This window comes from Bos indicus, chromosome 19, assembly GCF_029378745.1.
Source record: "Bos indicus isolate NIAB-ARS_2022 breed Sahiwal x Tharparkar chromosome 19, NIAB-ARS_B.indTharparkar_mat_pri_1.0, whole genome shotgun sequence".
NCBI classification, from domain to species: domain Eukaryota; kingdom Metazoa; phylum Chordata; class Mammalia; order Artiodactyla; family Bovidae; genus Bos; species Bos indicus.
Genome location: NC_091778.1, coordinates 51456593 through 51482572, shown reverse-complemented (window position 1 = coordinate 51482572; position 25980 = coordinate 51456593). Strand labels below are relative to the sequence as shown.

Sequence of the window (25980 nt, the reverse complement as noted above, 5' to 3'; positions counted from 1 at the left end):
GGAAGGTGTCCTTTGAGGTCAAACCTCTAATTGGAAGCAGCTAGAGGCAGAAAGGATAATGGGGCCATGACTGCAGGCGAAACTGGCCAACAAAGACCAGTCAGGGCAGAAGGGGAACAGATGTTATTGAACTCTTTAATTACATTAACTTCTAATGGTAAGAGGAAAACAAGTGAAAATGACTCTTATGCCTAGGTGCATAAAATATGAAAATGAAAATCCAAGACTCTTAATATTTCTTCAGATTTATCACGGCATTCAAAATTTAATGTTCCTATAGAAACATGTGCCTCTAAGGAAATTGGAGCATGATCATGGAGGCCCCCACTAGTGTGTGACCCCCATTTTACCCCAAGGGGTGCAGAGACAGAAACCAGTGGCTCTGTACATTACTTTTCAGTAAGCTCATGAACCTTATCCATTTTTATGGCTGAATTTGAGCCTTACTGGCATAAGTTGGTCAGAGAATTGTTATGTGTCCTTGTCTTTGTGGCTTCTTGTTTCTTTTAGAAATACAACTCTAATTTTATCAGTAAAATCAGTTAAAAGAAAGAAAGAAAGAAAGAAAATCAACTGTCAGGCAAACTTCACAGAGCACATATATTCTCCACACCAATGACGGTGTCTCACATCCTCTGGGCCTTGCTGGGTGCCTGCTCCCTGTGGAAGCAGAGATCTTCCTTTTCATCAACAGGCAGCATCCCTCTGAAGAGCTCTCTGTAGTGAACTCATGCAAGAAAGTATTAAACCGTTCATCTTCTTTATTGCCTAGGAGGAGGAATGAGAGAGGAAAGCCAATAAAAATCTAGTGAAATTCTTGGGGCAAATGATCCCTGGTTGGGCTTCCCTGGTGGCTCAGATGGTAAAGAATCTGCCTGCAATGCAGGAGGCCAAGGTTTCATCCCTGGGTCGGGAAGATTCCCTAGAGAAGCAAATGGCAACCCACTCCAGTATTCTTGCCTGGAGAATTCCAGGGGCAGAGGAGTCTGACAGGCTACAGTTCACGGGGTCGCAAAGAGTCGGACTGAGCGACTAACAAATATGCTGCAAATATGGAGATGGAAGGTGAGGGCTGGACTCTGCTTTATAATACAAGAGCAACGATGTAAATGTTTAAGATTCAAGTACTTGGACTTCACTGGAATAGGCAGTGATCCCTTCCTTGGCTTGATTATTACAATACTTTTCAAGAAGGTTCTATTTGGTGAGTCATTTGATTGTCTAAACACACTTTTCTTTCTTGTCAGGGCTTGATTCCAGCTGGGTCACTTGCCCACAGATCCAAGCCCACAGGAGTTTGACGGCTTCGCGGGTTGGGTGGTTTTTCTGGGCGTGACTGGCCGTCTTGAGATCAGATTCCCGGACACGCTGGCGGAGGCTTTGTCTGGGAAAGGCACTGGCCCACACTGGCTCTGAACCGGGCTGGGGAGACAGGGGCCATGCCCGGGAATACAGCAGGTCAGGAACAGTGTGACAACTGGGTATCCTGAGGATGGAGGTCACCAAGCCAGAGAAGGAGTAGGAATGTGTCCACTCCACAGACATCTCTGGAATGTTCTGAGCCTCAGGAACTGTGGAAGGCTGAATGGGTGAAACCAGTAACTTCTGCTGCAGCACGAAGGTGCGGGTGATCCGGCAGCACATGGTGGGGCTTTGGTCTTCTTCCTTCTGAGGGTCTCAGCCAGTGTTTGCACTCAGCTCCCCGCGCCATGGGGCCCTGAGCTGGACCAGGGCAGTCATCTTGGTGCCCTTCTGCCCTGTCAGCCCTGCTGACCCTCATCTTCTCTCTCACCCTTCTCCATTACGAGAACTCCTTTGAGCCATGGGCAGGGTCTGGGTGCCAGGTTCTGGGCCCTGCTGGCTTCTGGACCATGACTCTGGCTGCATGAAGGCCACGTGAGTCAGGAACTCGAGAGAGGCCCAATTACTCAGTTTGTGGCAGGTCACAGTGGGTTATCTGAGTCATAAGGGGGCCATTGGTCATCTATGGGCCATGGCTACTGTGGGCCCTGTGGAGACTGGCTTGGGTATCGATTGAACTCAGGCCTGGTTTACTAGCAAGAGAGGAGGGATCAAAGGACCCAATGTATGGGAAAAGTTCTAACATTATCCAGTGGTCTGGATACTGGTTCTTTAACAGGACAGTATTTTGGAAGCACCGGCAGAGATTGAAAAGCCATCAATGCCTGTGTCCCATGTAAGAATTCTGATGTCACTGGTAAGGGGTGAATGCAAATTTTCTTTTGCCTTATAGAAAATAAACTTAGTGGTTTACCAAATAGCAGACATTTATTTTCTAAGTTTCCATGGGTTAGGAGTTGGGACATGCTCTGGCTGGCCCCCTGCCCAAAGTCTCAACCAAGGTGTTGGCTGTGCTGTGTTCTCTGCTGGCAGAATTCACCTCCTTGTGGTTTTAGGGCTGATGGCTTCGGCTTTCCTGGCTGTCAGCTGGTCCCAGAGGCAACCCACAGTTCACAGACTGCACGGCTCTTCTCCCTCTTCAAGGCCTCCAGGAGAGAGCAAGAGCTGGGTAAGAGTCTTACTTAATCTTAGAGTAATATCATTGCAGGAGGGACACTTTGTCCCATAATATAACCTCATCATTGCAGGAGGGACATTTTGCCCCATAATGTAACCTCATCGAGGCAGAGACACCCACCACCTTTACCACTGCTCTTGGTTGGAAGCAAATCACAAGCTCCACCACTATCTTAGGGAGGGTGTAACTGACTGCAACTGAGGGTGTGACACACCTCAGGTGTGTCTGCCACATGCTATGATGTGGCCACTGGGACTCTTCAAAGCTCCCAAGAAAATTTTAACCTGGAGCAAAATCTGGGAGCCACTGGGAGTTGAAGAACCTTTAAGTTGCCTGATTCTAGAGGTGGTCTTTTCTCCTTCCTGCAGGCACTGCCCAATCCAGGCCCAGCTGCCAACTACAGATTCCTTCATCCTGGGATGCTCCAAAACATCTCAGGGGAGACATTGCTGGTATGCTTGAATATATATGTTGAAGTTTGGAAAGAAGGGTTGATTTACACAATTAAATTGGCAAATCATTGTAAAAAGTTGTCTATCTACATTCTTAACATTGTTAAGAAAAGCAACTTCCATTTAAATTGCATTTTGTATACAAAAGAAAAAGAAGTACTGTAGACTGAATTGGTCCCTTCAAAATTCATATGTTGAAGCTCTAATCCTCACTATGACTACATTTGGAATAAGATCTTTAGCAGATAATTGATGGTAGTGGTTCAGTTGCAAAATCGTGTCTGACTCTTTGCAACCCCATGGACTGTAGCCCACCATGTTCCTCTATCCATGGGATTTTCCAGGCCAGAACACTGGAGTGAGTTGTCATTTCCTTTTCCAGGGCATCTTCCTGACCCAGGGATTGATCCCGGGTCTCCTGCATTGGCAGGTGGATTCTTTACCACTAAGCCACCTGGGAAGCAGGAGATAATTAGGGTTAAATAAAGTCATAAGTTGAATTCAGTTCAGTCGCTCAGTCATGTCTGACTCTTTGCGACCCCATGAATTGCAGCACGCCAGGTCTCCCTGTCCATCACCAACTCCCAGAGTTCACTTAAACTCACGTCCATCGAGTCAGTGATGCCATCCAGCCATCTCATCCTCTGTCGTCCCCTTCTCCTCCTGTCCCCAATCCCTCCCAGCATCAGAGTCTTTTCCAATGAGTCAACACTTCGCATGAGGTGGTCAAAGTACTGGAGTTTCAACTTTAGCATCGGTTCTTCCAAAGAACACCCAGGACTGATCTCCTTTAGAATGGACTGGTTGGATCTCCTTGCAATCCAAGGACTCTCAAGAGTCTTCTCCAACACCACAGTTCAAAAGCATCAATTCTTCAGTGCTCAGCTTTCTTCACAGTCCAACTCTCACATCCATACATGACCACTGGAAAAACCATAGCCTTGACTAGATGGACCTTTGTTGGCAAAGTAATGTCTCTGCTTTTGAATATGCTATCTACTACTACTACTACTAAGTTACTTCAGTCGTGTCTGACTCTGTGCGACCCCAAAGACGGCAGCCCACCAGGCTCCCCGTCCCTGGGATTCTCCAGGCAAGAACACTGGAGTGAGTCACCATTTCCTTCTCCAATGCATGAAAGTGAAAAGTGAAAGTAAAGTCACTCAGTCGTATCTGACTCTTAGAGACCCCATGGACTGCAGCCTACCAGGCTCCTCCGTCCATGGGATTTTCCAGGCAAGAGTGCTAGAGTGGGGTGCCATTGCCTTCTCCGATATGCTATCTAGGTTGGTCATAACTTTCCTTCCAAGGAGTAAGCGTCTTTTAATTTCACGGCTGCAATCACCATCTGCAGTGATTTTGGAGCCCAAAAAAATAGTCATAAGAGTGGGGCCCTAATCAGATAGGATTGTGGCCTGATAAGGAAAGAGAGCTAGATCTCCCTCTCTCTATTGTGTGATGACACAGCAAGAAGGTAGCAATCTGCATAGTCAGGAAGAGGGCTCTCACCAGAACCCACCCATCCTGCACCCTGATCTAGGATTTACAGTCTCCAGAACTGTGAGAAACGCTTTTGCTGTTTAAGCTATTCAGTCTGGTATTTTCTTATGGCAACCCTAGCTGCAAACTAACAAAAGTATTCCAGAATAAGAATTAGATGAAGGAAAGTAACATCATGGCCTTGGAATTGTGGGATATACTTTAAAAGCCAAAACAATTTCAAAAGAAACATTTAACATTGATTACCAGACTCTAAACAAGTCTGTGTTTTAAAGTGTCTGTTACCTACAAAAATATAGTCCACTGATCTTTGACAAAGAGGCAAAGGCAATATAGTAGAGAAAAGATAGTCTGTTTTACAAATGGTGCTTGAAATAGTGGACATCCACATGCAAGAATATGAATCCATTCACAGATCTCACACAAAAAAACTAACACAAAGTAGATCATAGACCTAATATAAAGTGCAAACTGTGAAACTCCTAATAGATAATAGGATAAAATCTAAATGACTTTGAATATGGCCATGACTTTTTAGATGTAGCACCAAAGTCTCAATTTATCAAAGAGATCATTCATCAGCTGGATTTAACTAAAAATAAAAACTTCTGCTCTGCAAAAGACAGTCATGAGAATGAGAAGATAAACCACAGACTGGGAAAAAATATTTGCAAAAGACGTGCATGTGTGCTAAATCGCTTCAGTTGTGTCCAATTCTTTTTGACCCTATGGACTATAGCCTGCCAGGCTCCTCTGTCCATGGGATTCTCCAGGAATGAATACTGGAGTGGGTTGCCATGCCCTCCTCCAGGGGATCTTCCCCACCCAAGGATAGAACCCACATCTCTTACATCTCCTGCATTGGCAGGTAGGTTCTTTACCATAGTGTCACATGGGAAGCCCTTGCAAAAGACACATCTGATAAAGAACTGTTATCCAAAATAAACAAAGAACTCTTAAAACTTACCAATAAGAAAATAAACAACCCGATTTAAAACTAGGCAAACAACCTAAATAAAAACCTCACCGAAGAAGGTATATAGATGGCAGATAGCACATGAAAAGATGCTCCACATTATATGTCATTATGGAATTGCAAATTAAAACAATATAAGATACCATTACATACCTATCAGAATGGCCAAAATCCAGAATACAGACAACACCAAATGCTGGCCAGGATGTAGAGCAACAAGAACTCTCCAACCACTGCTGGTGGGAATGCAGAATAGTGCAGCCACTTTGGAATACTAGGGATTTCCTACAAAATTAAACATACCTTTAACAAGTGATCCAGAAATCCCACTGCTTTGTATTTGCCTAATGAGTTCAAAACTTTTGTTGCACAAAAACTTGCATGTGATTTGTTTTTTCACATGATGTTTATAGCAGCTTCGTTCATAATTGCCAAAACTTGGAAGCAAGCAAGAAGTCCTTAAGTAAGTGAATAGATAAACTACGGTGCATCCAATCAATGGAATATGCAGCGCTGAAAAGAAGTGTTATCAAGCCATAAAAAGACATGGAGGAAACTTAACGGCATATTACAAAGTGAAGGAAGTCAATCTGAAAAGGCTACATATTGTTTGATTCCAACTATCCAGCATTCAGGAAAAGGCAAAACTATGGAGACAAAAAAATATCAGTGGTTGCCAGGGGTGGGGATAGGTAGAGTTAAATGGGGAGAACAGGGACAGTAAAACTACTACATATGTATGTCATTAACCTTTTGTCTAAATCCATAGATTGAACAGCCCTGAAAGTAAACCCTAATGCGAACTGTTCACATTGAGTGATAAATGCGAACTGTTCACATTGAGTGATAACAGTGCATCACTATAGGGTCCTTGATGGTTACAAATGTACCATGTGGTGCAGAGTTTGACAGTGAGGCTGTGCTGTGTGGGGCAGGGTAGTATAAGAATTCTCTGTAACTTCTCCTCAGTTTTGCTATGAAGACAAAACTGGTCTAAAAACAGTGCCTAATATTTAAAGTGTTCACTTAAAGAGTCTTTATTTTATTTTAAAATTTGATTGAAGTATTAGTTGATTTACAGTATTGTGTTAATCTCTGCTGTACAGGAAAGTGATTCAGTTTTATATATTTTTATATATTTTTATATTTTTATATATTTTTATATTTTTATATATTTTTATATTTTTATATATTTATTTATATATATATATATATATATATATATATATATATAGGCTTCCCTGATGGCTCAGATGGTAAAGAGTCTGCCTGCAATGCAGGAGACACCAGTTTGATTCCTGGGTCAGGAAGATCCCCTGGAGAAGGGATAGGCTACCCACTCCAGTATTCTTGGGCTTCCCTGGTGACTCAGATGGTAAAGAATTTGTTCACAATATGGGAGACCTGGGTTCAATCCCTGGGTTGGAAGATCCCCTGGAGGAGGGCATGGCAACCCACGCCAGTATTCTTGCCTGGAGAATCCTCATGGACAGAGGGGGACTGATGGGCTACAGTCCGTGGGGGTCACAAAGAGTCAGACACAACTGAGTGACTAAGCACACACACACACATATATACACTCTTTTTCATATTCTTTTCCATTATGGCTTATCACTGGATGTTGAATATAGTTCTCTGTGCTACACAGTGGGCTTCCCTGGTGGTTTAGATGGTAAAGAATCCGCCTGCGATGCAGGAGACCACTATTTGATCTCTGCATCAGGAAGATCCCCTGGAGAAGGAAATGGCAACCCATTCCAGTATTCTTACCTGGGAAATCCGATGGACAGAGGAGCCTGGCAGACTACAGTCCACAGGGTTGCACAGTCCGACAGGACTGAGAGGCTCACTTTCACTTTCTGTGCTATACTGTAAGACCTTGTTTACACATTCTCTATAGAATAGTTTGCATCTGTTAATCCCAAACACCCAATCCTTCTCTCCTACATCCCCCATCCCTCTTGGCAACCACAAGTCTGTTTCCTATGTCTGTGAGAGTGTTTCTGTTTGTGCTGTATTTTAGAGTCCACATATAAGATCATATGGTATTTGTCTTTCTGTTTCTGACTTCCCTTAGTATGATAACCTTTAGGTCCGTCTATGTTGCTGTAAATGGCAATGTTTCATTCTTTTTTTATGACCAAATAATAATCCATTGTATATATATATGGATTATTATACATATATGCTAAGTTGCTTCAGTCATGTTTGACTCTTTGCGACCCCATGGACTGTAGCCTGCAAGGCTCATCCATCCATAGGATTCTCCAGGCAAAGATCCTGAAGTGGGTTGCCATTTCCTACTCCAGAGGATCTTCCCTACCCAGGGATTGAAACTGTATGTCTTGTACCTCCCGAATTGCCAGGCAGATTCTTTACCATTAGTGCCACCTGGGATACATCTTTATCCATTTGCCTGTCAATGGGCATATATATCGTTTCCATGTCTTAGCTATTGTGAATAGTGCTTCTATGAACATTGGGGTGCATGTTTCTTTTCAAATTACAGTCTTCTCTGGATACATGTCCAGGAGTGGGATTGCTGGATCATGTGACAACTCTATTTTTAGTTTTTTTGAGAAAACTTCATACTGTTCTCTATACTTGCAGTACCAGTTTACATTCCCACCAACAACGTAGGATGTTTTTCTTTTCTCCACACCCTCTCCAGCAATTATTTATTATTTATAGGTAAAGAGCCTTTATTTTAAAAGTGAAAAGTCAGAGGGCCAGAAATATGCCTAAATTGTAAATAACAGTTTACAGTTTCTGGAATTCATAAAGAAACTTTCATCAAGAGATACAAGAAAGAATCCATTTTAACCACAGAAAGACAGGCTCTGTGATCAAGTATGTCACCCAAGGGACCCACAAAGGGACAATAACCATAAGAGAGAGAATCACCCACACAATTTCAGAAACCTGCAGAATGAAGAGAACAATGGGAACAGTCTTCTCAGCCCTCAGAGGAGCAAATATCACAGGAACAATCACCCTGGTGACAGGGTTAGAGGAACAAGACTGCCCTCTCTGGGGGCTACACAGGCTCTCCTGGGATGAGGGAAGTGAGAATGACTCAGCAGTTTCATTTCCTGGTGGGCTGAGGCTCATGGGAAATATTGAGCCCAGAGCACCATGGGAAATGGCTCTTTATATGCTTAGGCAGGATCCCTTCCCTGCTTTCCCCACGTGTACCCACAGGAGGGCGGTACCAAGCTGGGTGAGAACTCCTTGAAGTGGAAGAGTGGGGCCTACAGACTAACAGTGTGGGGCTTGGAGCCTGCAGTGCCAATGTGATCCAGCGTAGCCTCAGGCCAGACAGGTTAGCTCAGGTGGGGGTGGTTCAGTCAGGCTCCTTCAGGTTTTATAAGGTTCAGATTCTGACAGATACCTCAGGTTCTGTCAGTTTCCATCAGGTTCTGACACATTCTGTCAAGTTCCCTCAGGTTCTGACAGCTCTATCAGATTCCAAGAGGTTCTAACAAGTTCTGTCAGGTTCTGTTAGATTTGGTCAGGTTCTGACCAGCTCCCTCGGGTTCTGATATTCTCTCAGGTTCCAATAGGTCCCTTCAGGTTTTTTCAGGCTCTATCAGGTTCTGTTAGTTTCCCTCAGGTTTTCTCATTCTCTGGCAGGTTCTATTGGATTTGGTGAGATCTGACAGGATCCTCAGGTTCTGACCAATTCTCTGGTTCTGACAGGTTCCATCAGGTTCTGTCAGATTTAGTCAGGTTCTGTCAGATTGGACAGATTTGGTCAGGTCTGACAGGATCCCTCAGGTTCTGACTGATTCTCTCAGATTCTGTCAGGTTCAGTCAGGTTTTGTCAGATTTGTTCAGGTTCTGACAGATTCCCTCAGGTGCTCACAGATTCTCACACGTTCTAACAGGTATTATCAGATTTGGTCATGTTCTGACCAGCTCCCTCACGTTCTGACTTTCTCTCAGGTTCCAACACTTTCCTTCAGGTTTTGTCAGTCTCTGGCAGGTTCTATCAGATTTGGTAAGATCTGGCAGGACCCTCAGGTTCTGACCGAGTCTCTGGTTCTGTCAGGTTCCCTCAGGTTCTGTCAGATTCAGTCAGATTTGGTCAGGTCTGACAGGATCCCTCAGGTTCGGGCCAATTCTCTCTGTTGGGTTACGACAGATTTCCTTAGGTTCTGATAGATTCCCTCAGGTTCTGACCAATTCTTTCAGATTCTGTCAGTTTCAATCAGGTTTTGTCAGCGTTGATCAGGATCTGACAGTGTCCCTCAGGTTTTCACAGATTCTCACAGGTTCCAACAGGTTTGTCAGATTTGGTCAGGTTCTGTCACATTCGGTCAGATTTGTTCAGGGGCTCACAGTTTCCCTCAGTTTCTGACAGATTTTGACAGATTCTCTCAGGGTCTGATCAATTCTGTTTCTGTCATGTCCTGACAGGTTTCCTTTGGTTCTGACAGATTCTCTGAGGTTCTGACATGTTCTCTCAGGTTTTGTCAGATTCGGTCAGGTTCTGACCAATTCTCTCGGGTTCTGTCAGATTTGGTCAGATTCTGACAGGAACCTCGGATTCTGAGTGATTCTTTCTGGTTCTGTCAGGTCCTGAGAGGTTCCCTCAGGTTTTGTCAGATGTGGTCAGGTTCTCCTCCCTGTGTGATTTGCTCCCACCTACCTGCTGGGGGCGCCCTAACCTCACTGCTTTTCTTTGCAGATCCCAGAGAACCGAGCCCTGGCATCAGCAGAAGTTAATTCCAGAGTTTCTTCCCTGCCAACCTCTACAGGTCCCTGTTGGATCGGGACACAGTTCATCCACCGCCACCTCAAATTCTTCTCCTGGTGATCCTCATCTTTCTCCTCTCTGTTCTCTTGCCCCTCCTCCCTGACCCTTGCTCTTCACTGCGCCCTCTTCTGTGGACCAGATCTTCGAAAATCACAGCTAGTCCTTCTTCTTCTGCCTGTGTCTCAGGAGTCAGACAGCTTGGCCATGTGCCCTCCAGTCAGCAAGCGGTATGCGGCAGAGGGCATGTCCTATCTCCATGCATCCTGGAGGTATCAGCTTCAACATGGCAGACAGCTAAGGATCTGCTTTGCTTGTTACAAGGCTGCCTTTCTGGACCTTAAGCGGCAGCTAGAGTCAGAAGACTTGGAAGATGGAGATTGGGACCCTGAGCTTATGGATAACTCAGAGACAGGGTCTGAGCAAGGGTCATCCCCAGTGATGGGGCCAAACTGGGCGCAGGGCCTATGGGAGCCTGCACAGGGCGAGTCTGTGGGCTGGGGATTGGACACCCTGGCGTCAGGCCCTGTGGAATCAGAAGACATGGACCTAGATGATCACTTTGTGCCCACTGAGCTGCAGCCTCAGGATGCGGCACCTCTGGGCCTGGATGCTGAAGATGCTGACTGGACCCAGGGCCTTCCCTGGAGATTTGGGGAAATCCCTACCTGTTCCCACTGGCCAAGCCCCTCCATTCCATGGGAGGGGTTTTTCAAAGTGGACTTGCCTGCAGGAGAGCCCATGGTATTGGAGCTGGGCACCACACAGGACATGGACCCTCTTGAGGCTGAAGCCTATTTACTGGACCTGCAGATCCTCTCCCTAGTGGGCCGCTATGATGCTGTCTACCTCCAGAAGATGAAGCCAAGAGGGGTCCGAATGACCCCAGGCCAGTGTTGGAAACTGCTGTTGGAGCCTGATGAGGTGTGGGTGGTGAGACTCCAAGATGCACCCCAGAAGCAGGAACTGCACCACTGGAAGCTAATCATTCTGGAATCCTCCCCTCCAGGGCAGATTGAAGAGCTGGTGCCTGCGGATTCAGCCCTGCTTAAGAGGGGATTCACCATCCTTTCTTATTCACCCTCGGCCAAGAGGAAGCCTGAGGAGGGGGACTCAGCCTCTAGGCCACAGTCCTCCACCCAAGGAGGGGATGCCGGTACCAGTGGGCCCAGAGAGCCTGGGGAGAACCTGGCTGCTATGGGAGCCTCAGCCCTGGGAGAGCTGCCACATTTCCAGCCCCTCAACCCAGGGTCCCAGAACTGACGGACTGAGGTCCACGTGGTCACCATTGTCCTGGCTTCCCCAGAACATCAGAGGCTAGAAGGACTGACCACTCCACAGAAGCCAGGTAACCATTAGCAATGGATGGGGACTTGGGCCTGGGGAGGAAAAATGGTGAGTGGCCAGAGGTTAAGAAATGGGACCTACCATAGCCTAACAAGGAAGCAACAGAAATATCAGTATTGAGGAGAGAAGCCAACTATCAAGGAGTTAGGAACATGAAGCCGACAAGGATGTGCTGGTGTGAACAACTGCTGCAGAATGTGGCATGAAGAGTAGGGTGCAGAGCTGTGCCCTCGACTTGTAGAGAAATGCCATGGGTGGGATACATACTCTCAGTCTTGGGTGACAGGGTCACCAGATGGTCTCTGGGTCTCCACAGGACCCTGTCAGCAGCACTGGACATTCTGCTCTGTAGCGAGAGAAGGCCCGGTTTTAAATGTTGGCCTTTTAATGCAATTTGACAGTTTAGTTCTTGTTTTAATTTAATAAAGTATTAAGAGTTGTGCATCAAAGCCCTGTCTTAACTCATCCTCAGCTAGTCCTTATTGTCTCAGTGTTCCGGTCAAGTCACCTTTACAGATTTAAGTCCCCTGGGAGCAGGGGACAGAGAGTGGAGCAGCACAGGCCAGATGAGGATTCTGGTCAGTTTTTTGGCTCATAGTGCTTACAGGTGTTTATCACATTATTTATAAACAACTAATACATACACACATGCTTAAAATAACAAAGAGCCATACTTTGAACAATGAGACTGTGTCATCAAATGCAGATTTTAGTCACTCTAAATTTGTGCCCCTGATATTTAAAAACAAACAAATAAACAAAAACTAGAGGTAGAACCATGCACAAAAATTGCTAATAATGTTCACGACACAGGAGAGGGAAATGGGGGACCGTGTGCATCAGCCTCTCCATGCTTTGCACAGACTTACAGGAGAAGGAAGCTTTGGAGGTCTTGTCAGCAGAGTGCTGTGGGCCAGGAAGAAGCTCTTAGCTGGCAACTTCTCTTCCTTATAAACAACCAATCTAGAGGGTTCCACAGTCCTTTGCTCGGAGTCTGGTTGGCAGAGCCTCCAGTGATTCAAAGATGAGCTGTCTCTTTCAGTGAAAGATGCAGTCTAAGGGTCTACTCTAGGGGTGGGAGTTGGGGAGTTGCTGCTATGTTAGGTATTAACATAGTAAGGTCCTTTCATTGATATCTGGGAACAGTCTTTTTCTCTCATACCTTTCAGATGTGAATCTCCAGGTAGGTCTTGAAGACATCTGATGCTAATTAGATGGAGGGAAGGCATTGATACAGCAGCCACTCAAAACACTTCATTTCAACACGATCTCATAACTCTGTAGGCATTTATTGACTTGGAGTCTGTATTTGAACGTATATCTGGCTCTTCTTCCAAGTAAAGAGCGTGGTCTTGCCTTCATCCCCTCCTTTCTCTGTCCCTCCAGGTTAAACAGTCCATTTATTCATGGATCCAGCAAACCCTTATTTGAGGCAGGCTATTTTTCTTAAATGACCCAGCTGCTTTGCAGTACTGCAGTGATGCTGAGGTCAGGAGGAGGCAGCCCTGAAATAGAGCCCAAGCAAGAGCCCCAGCTCTTTGCCAAGAGGCTACAGCCAGTTCCTCAGCTCTTCTCATCTGAAAATGGGAAAAACATCAATTCACAAGATAATGGTGAAGATGAAAGAAGATCAAGTGTATCCTAAAAAAAATTAAACATATAATTTCCATATGACCCAACAATTCTACTCCTAGGTATATACCCAAATAATTTAAAAACATATACCCACATGCTTCTAGCAGCATTATTCACAAAAGGTGGAAACAACCCAAAGTTCATCAACTGACAAATGGATAAACAAACTGTAATCTAGCCATACAGTGGGGTGTTACTATTGAGCCATAAAGAGAATGAGGCTTCCCTGTTGGCTCAGTGGTAAAGAATCCACCTGCTAATGCAGGAGACACAGTTTTGATCCCTGGGTTGGGAAGATCCCCTAGAGAAGGAAATGGCTACCCACTCCAGTATTCTTGCCTGGGAAGTCCCATGGACAGAAGAACCTGGTGGGCTACAGTCCACGGGGTTGCAAAAGAGTAGGACAGGACTGAAGTGACTAAAGCAAAAACGAAAAGGAGTGAAGTTCTGATGCTGCAACATGGATAAATCTTGAAAACTGTGATAAGTGAATGGAGTTGTCACAAAAGAGTTTGCATTGTATAATTTCATTTCTGTGAAATATTCAGAATAGGCAAATCCATGGAAACAATAGCAATGAATGGTTGCCAGAGACTGAGGGAAAAGGGGAGGAGGAAATAATTGCTTAGTGGATATAGGGTCTCCTTCTGAGGTGATGAAAATATTCTGGAACTAGATGGAGGTGATAGTCGCACAATATTGTGAATGTACTACAAGCCACTGGATAGTTAACTACGTTATGTGAATTTCACTGCAATTTAAAAAAATCAAATGTAAAACATGTAGAACATTGGCCCAGAGTAGGGGTAATTGTCCGTTCTCTTTTCAGAGGACCTGTGAGGAACAGTGCCAACCATCCCACCCCCGCCACTGCCGCCCCGCCAGCCCTGTCATGCTGCTCCAATGTGAATTAATCCACTCTTTCCATTAAAACAGCTACAGTCAGCTCTGGCCTTCCCACTGTATACAATTACACGGTGATTTTCTCTCAAATCCAGAGCAGCAGCACAAATAATTACGCTTATTGCATTCACAGCCTGGGTGCCTGTGGAGGGATATTCCTGTCAGGTGTCCCAAATAGCATTAAAAGTAATTTGTCATTGATCAGCAATTCAAATTTAATTCTATATTTTATCAGTCGATGGTGCGCCGGCCCCAGAAGGTCAGACCTGGTGTGCGTCTCTGTGAGGAACTAGGCCGAGAGCACTGGAAAGAGCACAGGACAGAGAGGCTGAGTCCAAAGGGAGGGGAGATGGCACAGGGCGTGTGGCATCCCACCATCTGTGGTGCAGGCCCCCTCCAGAAACATCTACTGCAGCGCTGGCAGCATTCCCAGCCCTGGGAAGGGCCGCAGAGAGGGTTGGACAACGTACGCCATGGTTTTTCCAAACCACCCTGAGAGCAGCTGCCCAGCAGGTGAGGTGGGGGTGGGGACCTATGACCCCAGAGCTTCTGGTATTTCTGAGGGAAGCAGGAGGACAGGACTGGCCAAATCTCCTTCTATTCTGCGCAGGGAAGGAGCTTGATGGACACGATCAAGATGTGTGTCCATGTTGCTGACCACAACCAGGCCTGGGGCTCCTCCCGCCTCTGAGGGACCTGCTCCGGTCCAAGCCAACCCCTGCCCCTGGGGCCTGGGGCATCTTTGTGTTGCAGGAGCCTCTGTTTCTGGGGTGGTCCATGCTCTCCAGTGCCCAGACCCTGGGCCCTTCGTGGAAACACTGCAGGAAGGACGAAGTGTCTCCACAAATTGTCCTGCCACGGCAATGATTTCTGTGTTGGGGGCAACATGGGTGAAGCGTGCGCTTTCAGGAAAGGGGTCCCTGCCCCAACCCACAGGCAGAAATCTGCTAATGTTTCTGGGGCTTCTTTAGAAGTTTCTGTGTTAGGCAGGGAAGACAACTAGGGACTGAGACTTCCCTACCCCAACGTCAGGCACCCCCACACCAGCTGAGGACTGGGCTACAGTCACTGCTAGCACCTGAGGAGGTGGCGCAGGGTCCAGATGTTCCCGTGGGCGCCCTAGCATGGTGTGAAGGAGGCACGCACCCCCTCCCCTGCAGTCTGACCCTCTGAAGACCCAGGCCTCGGGGCCTTTGGGCCTTGCGCTGCGGCTGCTGATGGGCCACACCCTGACCTGCACAGGCCATGGTAGCACAGGGCAGATGTCCAGGCACCCAGGACCTCACTGCACCAGGGGACGGTTGACCACTCCTTGGCTTGAGCTGAGACTGTGGCCTGTTCCAGCTTTAATCTCTGTCTTCTGGGGGCTTCAGCTTTGTGCCTGGCAGGTCATACCACACGGACCCCTATGATTTAGGAAAATCATTTCTTCCTGCCACGTCCTAGCAGTCCCACAGCACAGAGCCCCCTCCTCCAGGACCCCCTCCTGGACCAGCCCCCCTCTGTGGTTAGAGGGGATGTCTGTCTCTTCCCCTCACTCAGCCAGGAGCCAAACACAGCCCAGATGCAGCTGCCCTTCTGTCTTGGGCAGCCACATGAAAGGTGATCGTGGCTCCTCTCCTCACTAGACCGAACATTTCTTAAAGGCAGGGACCATGGCGTCACCTTCTTCTTCATCGCCATCATTGTCTTGACCACCAGTGGTTACTGAGAGCCACCAGCACTTATAAGCATAAACTCCTTTAAATCTCTCAATACTCAGATGAGATAAGGTCTACTTTTAGTCGCATTTTACAGATGAGGAAACTGAGGCACAGAGAGATGGTCGTTCCCCTGAGGCCACGCAGCTGCCCAGGGAAGGCACCCAGATCCACACCGAGGCAGCTGGAGTCCTGACGTCCTTGGCCATCTCCGTATCTGGTCCAGGGCTCTCTGCCTGACTCTGCTCAACATCTGGCCCTAGGAAAGGCCAGATTAGTTGGGGTGTGTGGTGCAGAGCATCACAGAGCCTTTCAGAGGGTGAGTGAGCTCGTATGGATCAGGTTAAGAGAAAAAATATAAGTGCAAAAAGATAGGTACAGTATGTTCCATTTACAACAATATTAAAGCACATTATGAATTGCACATGGAAAAGACATGATCAAAAACAAAAGTCACCAGGACAAAGTCAGGACAGCGGTGCCTCTAGGGAGAGAGGAGAATGGGAACTTGGAGGGCTAGGGATGCATTATTTCCTTAAACAACCATTGGAAGCAACTATGGAAAAATACCATCACTTGAGCTAGACGGAGGCACCCAGGTGTGTGTCATGTACTGAGTGAAGGTTACAATACTGCCACTGCTGACAGTGCTGCTGCTGCTGCTGGTGATGGAGGTGGTGGTGATGGAGGTGGTGGTAAAGTTGATGGTGATGATGGTCCTGGAGATTTTTAAACCCAAAGTCTATCTGAGCGTGCACTTAAATACTCCAGGAGAGACCTGTAGGAACAGGGACCCCCTATCTTGGATTCTGCCTGCAGCAGAGGTGCCTCCATTAGTTTGGAGGCCCAGGCCCCCCTCCCCACTGCTGTTTTCAGGGGTGGGGCTGAAGGACCCCACAAAGGTGGGGCCCTGAGCTTCTGGTTTCCCAAGGAGGCAGGAAGGAGCGTGATGGCCATGCTGAGGGGAGCGGTGCCTCTGTACTCTGCTCCCTGGACAGAATCAGGAGTTAGAGCCCACGGAGAATGTGAGGACGTGGCCTTGGCTGTCCTGCTTTTAGGACAGAACTGGAGGCCCTGGGGTTTCTATCCATCTCCTGCACCAACTCCCATTTTGCCATCCCCATAAGGGCGCTCGGGGCCTCTGCATCCAGCCTTTTCACTCAGAATACACAGTATGAAACTGTGTATTCATGGATTCTGAACTGGGGCCCTTTTCCACAGGCTACCAGGCCTGAATGGCCCCCTGGGACCTGGGAGGCAGCAGCGCCGGACCTGCAGCACCTCTCCTCTAGGCAGAAGTGCCACAGGGCTCCCCTAGGGGCCCCAGTGTCAACAGTGAGAGAGACAGTGTTGTGTGTACTTGACATTTCTCTTCCCTCTCCCTGCATCCAGCTTTCCCAAACCCGAATATTTATAGTCGGGACCTCTCTGAACTCTCATGAGTTCAGTCACCTGGACTGCTCAGATGCTGGAGGCTCTCTGCTAGTCTACAGGGGCCCGCCTCCAGCTGGAGACCTGGACAGGTTTTAATTGGTTTGATTGCAATCCTCATCCCTCCAGCTGGGTCTCAGATCTTGAGTATTTGAGGCAAGGATTGGGGAAATTGTTTCTGAAATTGAAATCAAGTAACAACATTAGCAGCGGCATCAAGGGAAGAATCTCCTGGAAAACAGTTAGCTACTGACTGCAGAAGGGCCCTAAGCTGGGGGAGGGACAGCCAAGCAGGTGTGTCCCTTCTGGGACCTCCTTCTGGGGCATGGGCCCCCCGGCTGGGCCCTAGACAGTCTCTGTCAGTGACTGGTGAGGCTATGTGGGCCATTTCTGCCCAACTCTGGACTCCTTCCACTCTGCTCTCCTGAAGGGGCTGGCCTAGACTCTTACAGGTGCACTGAGGCCTGTTTTCCCTCCACCCCCAGTCCTACTCCCTTCCCTTTCTCTTTCCAAGGCATTTTTTTAGGGGCTGGGGGGACAGGACAGTGACAAGATGTGCCTCTGACAAGTCTGTGATCAGGCTGGGTGGGCACCTGTGAAGAGACCCCACGAAGCCAGATTCAGCCTATGGCATCTCATCTTCCACCTAATTTAGTAATCCAGTTGGAAAAGAGTTCTTGCAGAAAAATGATCATTTAAAAATATAATGAACCCATTATATGAAGAGCAAAGCTTTAAAGTCACATTTGTGGAAAGTGGGAGCTTTATAATTATGATTTATGATTTAATGGTCCATAAAATGAATCAGAGACAGGCTTAGTCATGCGACTCTTTGTGACCCCATAGACTATAACTTGCCAGGCTCCTCTGTCCAGGGAATTCGCCAGGCAAGAATACTGGAGTGGGTAGCCATTCCCTTCTCCAGGACATCTTCCCGACCCAGGGATCAAACCTGGGTCTCCTGCGTTGCAGGAAGATTTCTTACTATCTGAGCCACCAGGGAAGCCCCATTAAATGCAGAGCAAAGTTTAAAGTCACATTTGTGGAAAGTGGGAGCTTTATGATTATGATTTAATGGTCCATAAAGTGAATCAGAGACAGGCAGAGTTTAGTTTGCAAAGAACACAGTAGATCTTAGGGATGTGGTCCACTAACCCGAGGACAGCAGCACCATCTCCCTGAAGGATCCTGGCCCTCTTTCCTCAAGCCCCAAGCCCTGACCACTGGAGCCATTCGGGTCCTCTCAGGTCCAGGTTAAGGACAGTGCAATAGAGGAAGAGTTTCAGATAATCTCCCTGATGATGTCCCTTGAGAGGACATATCAGCCACCAGCACCTTCAGGTCTCCCAGAGAGGAGGCCATGGGCTGTGTGGCCTGTGGCTCTGCAGGACGTCGTGACCAGGAGATGAGACCAAGGCTGCTCTGAGATGGGGAGGGAGCTGACCAACACCTAAACAGATGCTGTCCTTGATCATCCATATTTCCCAGCCTGCAGCCCTGAGGGCCTATGTCAAGCCAGGTTGCTCAGTGACCCCAGCAGCTAACCCTGGCGGTGTTCCTGGAAGCTTCTCTCTGTGACCTGGGCATGCCTTTGGTCACAGGGTGTTTGGACCAAAGGCAGCAGATGAGCCTGAACACCATGAGGCCGACCAGCCTGAATCACCTGCCCACAGGACAGGAGGATGAGAGGAAGACCTGCCTATGAGTCTACCTGTCCAAGAGAAGCAGTGGGGTGACTCAAGCACACCCCCATGCCAGGGGCCTCCAGGCTCAGGGACAATGAGGAGTGGAGAGCAGTACTCTGAGGGCCCCAGGGCTCCTAAAAACAGAGTCATCTGGAAAAAATCTGACAACTAAGGACAGTTAGGATTTTTCAAAGAAATAAAGGAAGGACCATGACGCATGAAAGGAACAGAAAATTATAAATCAAAATATTCATAGCAGCACTAGTCACCATCACCAAAATCATCCATCAGGGATGAAGGGAAAAACAAAGTGATTTACCTTGAATCAGAAGATATTCTTCAGGGCGCTTCCCTGGTGGTCCAGTGGCTAAGACCCTATGCTCCCGGTGCAGGGGGCCTCGGTTCAATCCCTGGTCGGGGAACTAGATCCCACATGGTGCAACTAAGACCTGGCCCAGCCAAATAAATAAATACATTAAAAGAAGAAAAAGAAGATAGTCTTCAGTCTTCTGAATACTTCACTCTTCTGTCTTCACAGAATACTCTTCAGTCTTGAAAAGGATGGAAACTCTGACCCTTGCTACAACATGAAGGAAGCTCAAAGACATCATAGTAAGTGAAAGAAGCCAGACACTAAGGGACGAATGTATGATCCCACTCACAGCGGGTCCTTAGAGTAGTGGAATCCATGGAGACCAAAGGAGAATGGTGGTTGTCAGGGGCTGGGGGAATGGGATGTGGAGTTGTCTAATGGGGACAATAAAAGGTTTGTGTTGATAAAAGGTTTTGGAAATAGTGACGAGTGCACATTATGAATGTCTTTAATGACACTGGGTCCTGGCCTCGCATGGGTCTCTCAGAACCACCCTCCACCCACTGCGTCCCCCACAGGTGCAGAGGAGGGTCCAGGGCTTGACTGACAATCTGAATCCGAGTCCGAGGCTCAGTGCTTGGGAAACTGAGGGGTGGTGGAGTGCAGAGGGCGAAGGGAAGCAGAGACGCTCCGCGGTGGGGCCAGCCAGGCTGGACTGAGCTTCACCCCATGGATGCGTCTGGAGTCCCAGCTGCGCCGTGATCTGCCCTCTCGCTTTGCCACCCCCCGCTCCCGCCCCTGCTGCCCTCCCGTCCCTGGGCCTCCGTGGCTCCCCCCACCGCAGCGCATCCTCGCCCCCTCTCTAGCAGCCCCCCTCCCGCGGGTTATTAATATCCGGGCCGGGCGCAGGGCCGCCGCGCATTCCCAGCTGGCAGCCGGGCAGGTGGCGCCGGCGACAGGGGCCTGGGCGCGGAACGCGGCTCTCCAGGCGAGACCGGCGGGCGGGCTCCCCTCCACCACGCGCCCCTGGGAGCCCCCACGTCCTCTGCGCGCCCCTACCGGGCAGAGCCCTCGGAAAGGTTCCCGTGCCGCGCCGAGTGTTTGGAGACGCTTAGCGACTAAGCGCCGGTCCAGAGCACGACCCCAGGGTGCTCGGCGCCCACACCTGACGGCCGGTGACGGAGGTGGGCGCAGGCACTGCGAGGGTGCGGGGCGGGAGAAGGGGCCGGGATCCTCCCGGGGCGGGGCGCCCTCCCCGCTGGCCCGCACAATCCCCTGCAGGATCGCTCGGCCACGAAGCCCTCCCAGCGGACCCCCGGGAGATGCGTGGCGCTTCGGAGGGTGGAGAGGGTGAGGTGTGCGCGGTGGGCTCGGCGGCTGTTTCGCGTCCCTCCCGGGAGGTCCTCCGCCAGGTTCGCGGTAGCCCCTGCGGGAGGGCTCTGGAACCAGAACCCACTGGGGGCTGCGGCCGCGGAGGGCGCCTCGGGCCGGTAGGAAAGACCCCAGCTCCCCTCGCCAGACCCAAGGCTGAGCCAAGTCCCACGGGCAGGGGGCCTAGGACAGCGTCTCTACACCCAGCTTGCCCTTCTGCACCGAGTGCTCAGTTGGACGCCCCGAGTTTATCCATGTTAGTGCGAACGCTGTACCTGTAGAGGGAAAAAACCGGGAACCAGTTTTATCCGGCCACATTATCCCTAGATGTGGGGAGATTGGGCCATAAAGGGGCCTCTCCTCTCATTCAAGTATTCAGGTTTTAGGTCTCTTTTTTCTCATGAGGGTAATTTTCACCCAGTAAGCACGGGTCATGAGTGTGCAACTCCAGGAGTTTTTACATGTCCGTAGTCGCTAAGTCGTGTCTGACTCTTTGGGACCCCATGGAATGCATAGCCCGCCAGACTCCTCTGTCCATGGGGAGAATGCTGGAGTGCGTTGCCATGCCCTCCTTCAGGGGATCTTCCCAACCCAGGGATCAAACCCAGGTCTCCTGCATTGCAGGCGGATTCTTTACCATCTGAGCCACCAGAACACCTGTGTAACCAGCGCCACATGAGGACATAGCACACGTCCGTCCCGGAGTGCTCTCCGGTGCCCCCTACCAGTTGACACCCTCTTCAACCACTCATAGAGATTTTTTCTTTTCCCCAGCTTCATTCAGGTAAAGGGAATTATACAGTGTGTACTTTTTGTGTATGGTTTCTGTTTCATCCCCCCACTCAACAGAGCATATTTGAGTTTCATCAAGTTGCTGACTGTTCAATAATTTCATTTTCTTCATCACCTTGGAGCATTTTTATTGGGGGGGGGGTGTCAGTTTCTTTATCCATACTACTATTCACCAACGTTTGGGTGGTTTCCAGCTTCTGACTGCTATGAACGTTCTCACTCTTGCTTTTTATGGCCATTTGCACTAATTTTTCTTGGCATAAACCTAAGAGTAGAATTGCTGAATGAGAGGACAGACGTGTGTCCAGCTTTACTAAGGGTGCCAGATTGTTCGCCACAGGCGGCTGCACTGTTCTTGTCCTCCACTAGCAGTTCAGGAGTTCATTTCCTTCATGTCCTCCCAGCAGTTTTACGAATTTCCTGTTCAAATTTTGTCTTTTTTTTCCTTTCAGTTGAGTCATTGCTCTTTATTGATCTGTAGTTCTTTCACATATTTTGATTACTAGTTCGTTGTCTGATATGTGTCTTCTGATGATCTTTTCCCAGTCCATGGTTTACATCTTTTACTCTCTCAGTGAAGTTCTTAATTTTCATGAAATCCAATTGGTGGGTCTTTTACTGCAAGCATTTTTTGCTTTTTTTTTTTTTTTTTTTGAAAAATCTTCATTTACCCACAGTCATGCAGATATTCTCCTGTATTTCTTCCAGAGCTTGATTAATTAATTGATTTAATCTATTACATAAGGTACACAGTCCACCTTGAATTGTTTTCTTGTGTGGTAGGATATAGGGATCAGGTTTATTTCCCCCATGTGAATAAAGGAAGATTATGAGGGCTTTCCCCTCTTTAACATATTTTCCTATTTGAACTTTAAAGTCGGCAGATATTACTTTTGCAATCTGAACAAAATGTATTTTCTTAAAACATACAGGAGAACTATATGGGGAGGAAGACATAGGGGTCAGCCGGGCTTCCCTGCCCTTCAGGGATGAGGAAGTGAGAAGGCCTAGTGAGAACTCCTGGTTCATCCAGGAGTGAACCATCCTGGTTCATGCCTGCTGTGCTCTGATTTTCAGGAAAGGCCATCCAGCTGAGAGGCCTTTGAACTTGCACTGTGGCCCAGGGTGAGAATGCTACTGGGGCATGCATGGGGGGCAACTGGTCTGGGTGGTACTCTGGTCCCCCTGGATAGCTGGGGAACTGAAGCAGAGTGTTAGAGTTCTGCATGGAGAGTCCCCCAGGGGGTATCACAGTTGGTGAGCACTGTCCCTCTGCAGGCCTCCCAGCCTGGTGGGAACTGTGGCCTCTTATGGCCTCTTGGGAGTGGGAAAGGGTGCCTGACCTGCATCTTTAATGAGCATCCTCTCCTGCAGGACAAGCTTGTTGCCCACAGATGCCCCCTCTCTACCTAAAGGAGCAGCAGGCCCCAGCCCCAAGCCCAGTGTGAGGTGGCAGAGATGGCACTGAGCCCAGAGCCATCGAGCAGGTTCCTGGTGCCGGCTACAATGGGCAGCGCCATGCCCGAGCTGCCTGGTGCCCCCAATGCGTCCCTCAACAGCTCGTTGGCTAGCCCGACGGAGCCCAACTCCCTGGAAGACCTGGTGGCCACGGGCACCATCGGGGTGGTGCTCTCGGCCATGGGTGTGGTAGGCATGGCAGGCAATGTGTACACGCTGACGGTCATGTGCCGCTTCCTGCACACCTCTGCCTCCATGTACGTCTACGTCATCAACCTGGCGCTGGCAGACCTCCTCTACCTGCTCAGCATCCCCTTCATTGTAGCTACCTACATCACCAAGAGGTGGCACTTCGGCGACGTGGGCTGCCGCGTCCTCTTCAGCCTGGACTTCCTGACCATGCACGCCAGCATCTTCACCCTGACCCTCATGAGCAGGGAGCGCTATGCCGCCGTGGTGAGGCCGCTGGACACAGTGCAGCGTTCCAAGGGCTATCGTAAGGTCCTGGCGCTGGGCACGTGGCTGCTGGCACTGCTGCTGGCACTGCCCATGATGCTGGCCATCCGGCTGGTCCGCAGGGGCCACAAGAGTCTCTGCCTGCCAGCCTGGGGCCAGCGCACCCACCGCGCCTACCTGACGCTGCTCTTCGGGACCAGCATTGTGGGGCCCGGTGTGGTCATCGGGCTGCTCTACGTCCGCCTGGCCCGGGCCTACTGGCTGTCGCAGCGGGCCTCCTTCACGCAGACGCGGCGGCTGCCCAACCCCAGGGTGCTCTACCTCATCCTGGGCATCGTGCTGCTCTTCTGGGCCTGCTTCCTGCCCTTCTGGCTGTGGCAGCTCCTTGCCCAGTACCGTGGGGCCCCACCGCTCGCTCCCCGCTCCGCCCGCATCGTCAATTACCTGACCACCTGCCTCACCTATGGCAACAGCTGTGTGAACCCCTTCCTCTACACGCTGCTCACCAAGAACTACCGTGACTACCGCCAACGCTCGCTCCACAGCAGGGGCACCAGTGGGCCTGTGGGCGTCCGCAGCTTCCCACAGGGCCACACCCGCTGCCAGCTCGGCTCGGGTCGCTCCGTGACCTCCAGCAGCCAGCAAGCCACTGAGACCATCGCACTGTCCCAGGCGGTCCCCGGGAGTCTCTGCGTCTGAGCGTCCCCAGCCTCCCTGTGGGCCCTGGGGGTAGGCTGTGGGGAGTGGCCCCTGGGGCCCAGGTCTCTCCTGGACCACCCTCCCCACGGTCTGCCTCCCTTCCCCAGTCCTCTTCCAGAAAGCTCCTGGCTCTCCCTCACCCCTCACTCACTTCAGCTCCATCAGTGCAGCTACTTTCCTCATAACGCCCAGAAGTGCCCCCAACCCAGTCCATCTGTGAGGGTCTGCAGGAGGCTCAGGCTCAGGGCCAGCTCCTGAAGACCGTGGTGAGTGGAGTCTTCACCAGCCCCCTGCAGACGTGACTGCGTACCTGACGCACGACAGGGTACACCGTGGCAGGTGACACCATGTTGCCACACAAGCTGCCTGTGTGGGACCCTCCTCCTGGCATGAGCATGGCCCCGGTGGCACCCATTTCTCCCAACTGCCATGTGGTTCCATCCCGCACAGCTTCAGCACCTGAAACAATAAACGCTGAGCTCCCTGAGTCTTGTCTGCAACAGCAGTGTGAGTGGGGTGTCAAAGGAGGCAGGACCCCCAGGACGTCCTCCTGCACTTGGAGGAGCCCATCTGCCTGACCGGGCAGGGGACATGTCTGGCCATTAGGCCTTCCTGACATGGTGGGTGGGTGCCATCCGGCCTGAGCCAGGCCCTGGGTGTGGGGCCTGAGACCCTGGGGTGAGTGAGGCGGGGAGCCACCAGCCTCAACCTGCTCAGGGAGGACAGGCGGCTGGGACATCACTCCAGGGCAGGAACTTGGAGCCCAAACTAAAATCATGAGCCAGAATTACTCTCCCATTTGCAGCTCACCTGCCTCTCCCTCCCCAGACCTTGAGGGGATGGTGGGGGTGGATCATATACAACGCAGTAGGGGATTATCTCATGCCTCCTGTGTACAGCATCCCAGTTGGACCTCCTATGGACACCAAGACCATCAGGCCCTGCCCACAGAGAGCCCACCCACAGGGAAAGGTTTTGGACCTACCCCAACCCCTATCCCACTCTCCGGTGACCAGTTCACTCCACACTGTACCCCTAATTCACATCCCAACCTGGGCCCCAGCCATGGCTGCACACACATCAGATTCAAGGCCTTGACTGGATCCTAATGTGTTGGCAGGTGGAGATCTGGCCGCTAAGTATGGAGTGGGAGGCTACTGGCCCCACTTGGGACCCCCAATGTTTTGGGAAGAAAACAGCCCAAAGTTTGTACCTTGATCAAGGCCCCATGTCTCTGTTTCCTGAATCCTAATTCCAGAATGCACCCAGAAGGCCCCAAACTTGGAAAACAGAGACCCTCCCCTACCCCGAGTGTCCCTGCAATCCCCACTCATCTGCACACGTGAAGGTGCTCTTTGCACTATTTCTTGGCATGATACTGAAGAACTTACCTTTTTGGCCCCAAATTTAAGACCTGAGTACCCTGGTTAGTGCTCCCACATGGGCTGGCTGAGCTTCTACTGCCAGGCCTGGGACAGCTGCAGGGGCTGTCTTCCCACCTCCCACTTAGAAGTGCTCCCACACTCCTGCCAGCCTCTGGGGAGCCTCATGATAACACCGTGAGTGTTTCAGAGTGCTTAAAAATGTCCAGCAGGCTCTCATGCCTGTGTACTCACACACACAGCCACGTGGAGACTCCTACTGGCCTACTACAGCTTGGCCAACCTCCCTGGACCCACCGCCCACAGTCCCTCCCTCTCCCCTCACCACAGGCCCCCAGGACCCAACAGTCAGGGACCGGTGATTTATGGAGGCCTAGTCTGGCTCAAGACCCACAGTCAGCAGCCCATCAGGCATGGTGCCTGGCCCTTGGCAAGCCGGAGAGCAGAGAGCCCTGGGGTGAGGGGCCAACCGGGGTGAGCTTGTGTGTGGCTAGAATAGGGCTCTAGAATAGCAGGTCAGGGCTCCTGTTCAAATGCTACAGCTTTATTGGGGTAGTTTCACACCATAAAACTCACCCACTGAAA

General features: G+C 49.8%; 2 protein-coding genes across 2 annotated transcripts; both read left to right on the top strand.

Moving 5' to 3' along the window:
* The first annotated feature begins 9961 nt into the window (after positions 1 to 9961).
* Positions 9962 to 11988, top strand: LOC109573326 (testis-expressed protein 19.2). Its single transcript, XM_019980487.2, has one exon. It carries the CDS (start codon positions 10431 to 10433, stop codon positions 11484 to 11486), a length of 1056 nt encoding a protein of 351 aa, XP_019836046.1. The 5' UTR covers positions 9962 to 10430; the 3' UTR covers positions 11487 to 11988.
* A 10677-nt stretch (positions 11989 to 22665) lies between these two features.
* On the top strand, positions 22666 to 24500 carry UTS2R (urotensin 2 receptor). The gene has a single exon (XM_019980679.2). The coding sequence runs from the start codon at positions 22859 to 22861 to the stop codon at positions 24011 to 24013; it is 1155 nt and encodes a 384-aa protein (XP_019836238.1). The 5' UTR covers positions 22666 to 22858; the 3' UTR covers positions 24014 to 24500.
* The last annotated feature ends 1480 nt before the right edge of the window (positions 24501 to 25980 follow it).

Excerpts from the sequence above, each read along its gene's own strand:
- LOC109573326 (XM_019980487.2), top strand. The coding sequence starts at position 10,431 with ATGTGCCCTCCAGTCAGCAAGCGGTATGCGGCAGAGGGCATGTCCTAT.
- UTS2R (XM_019980679.2), top strand. The coding sequence starts at position 22,859 with ATGGCACTGAGCCCAGAGCCATCGAGCAGGTTCCTGGTGCCGGCTACA.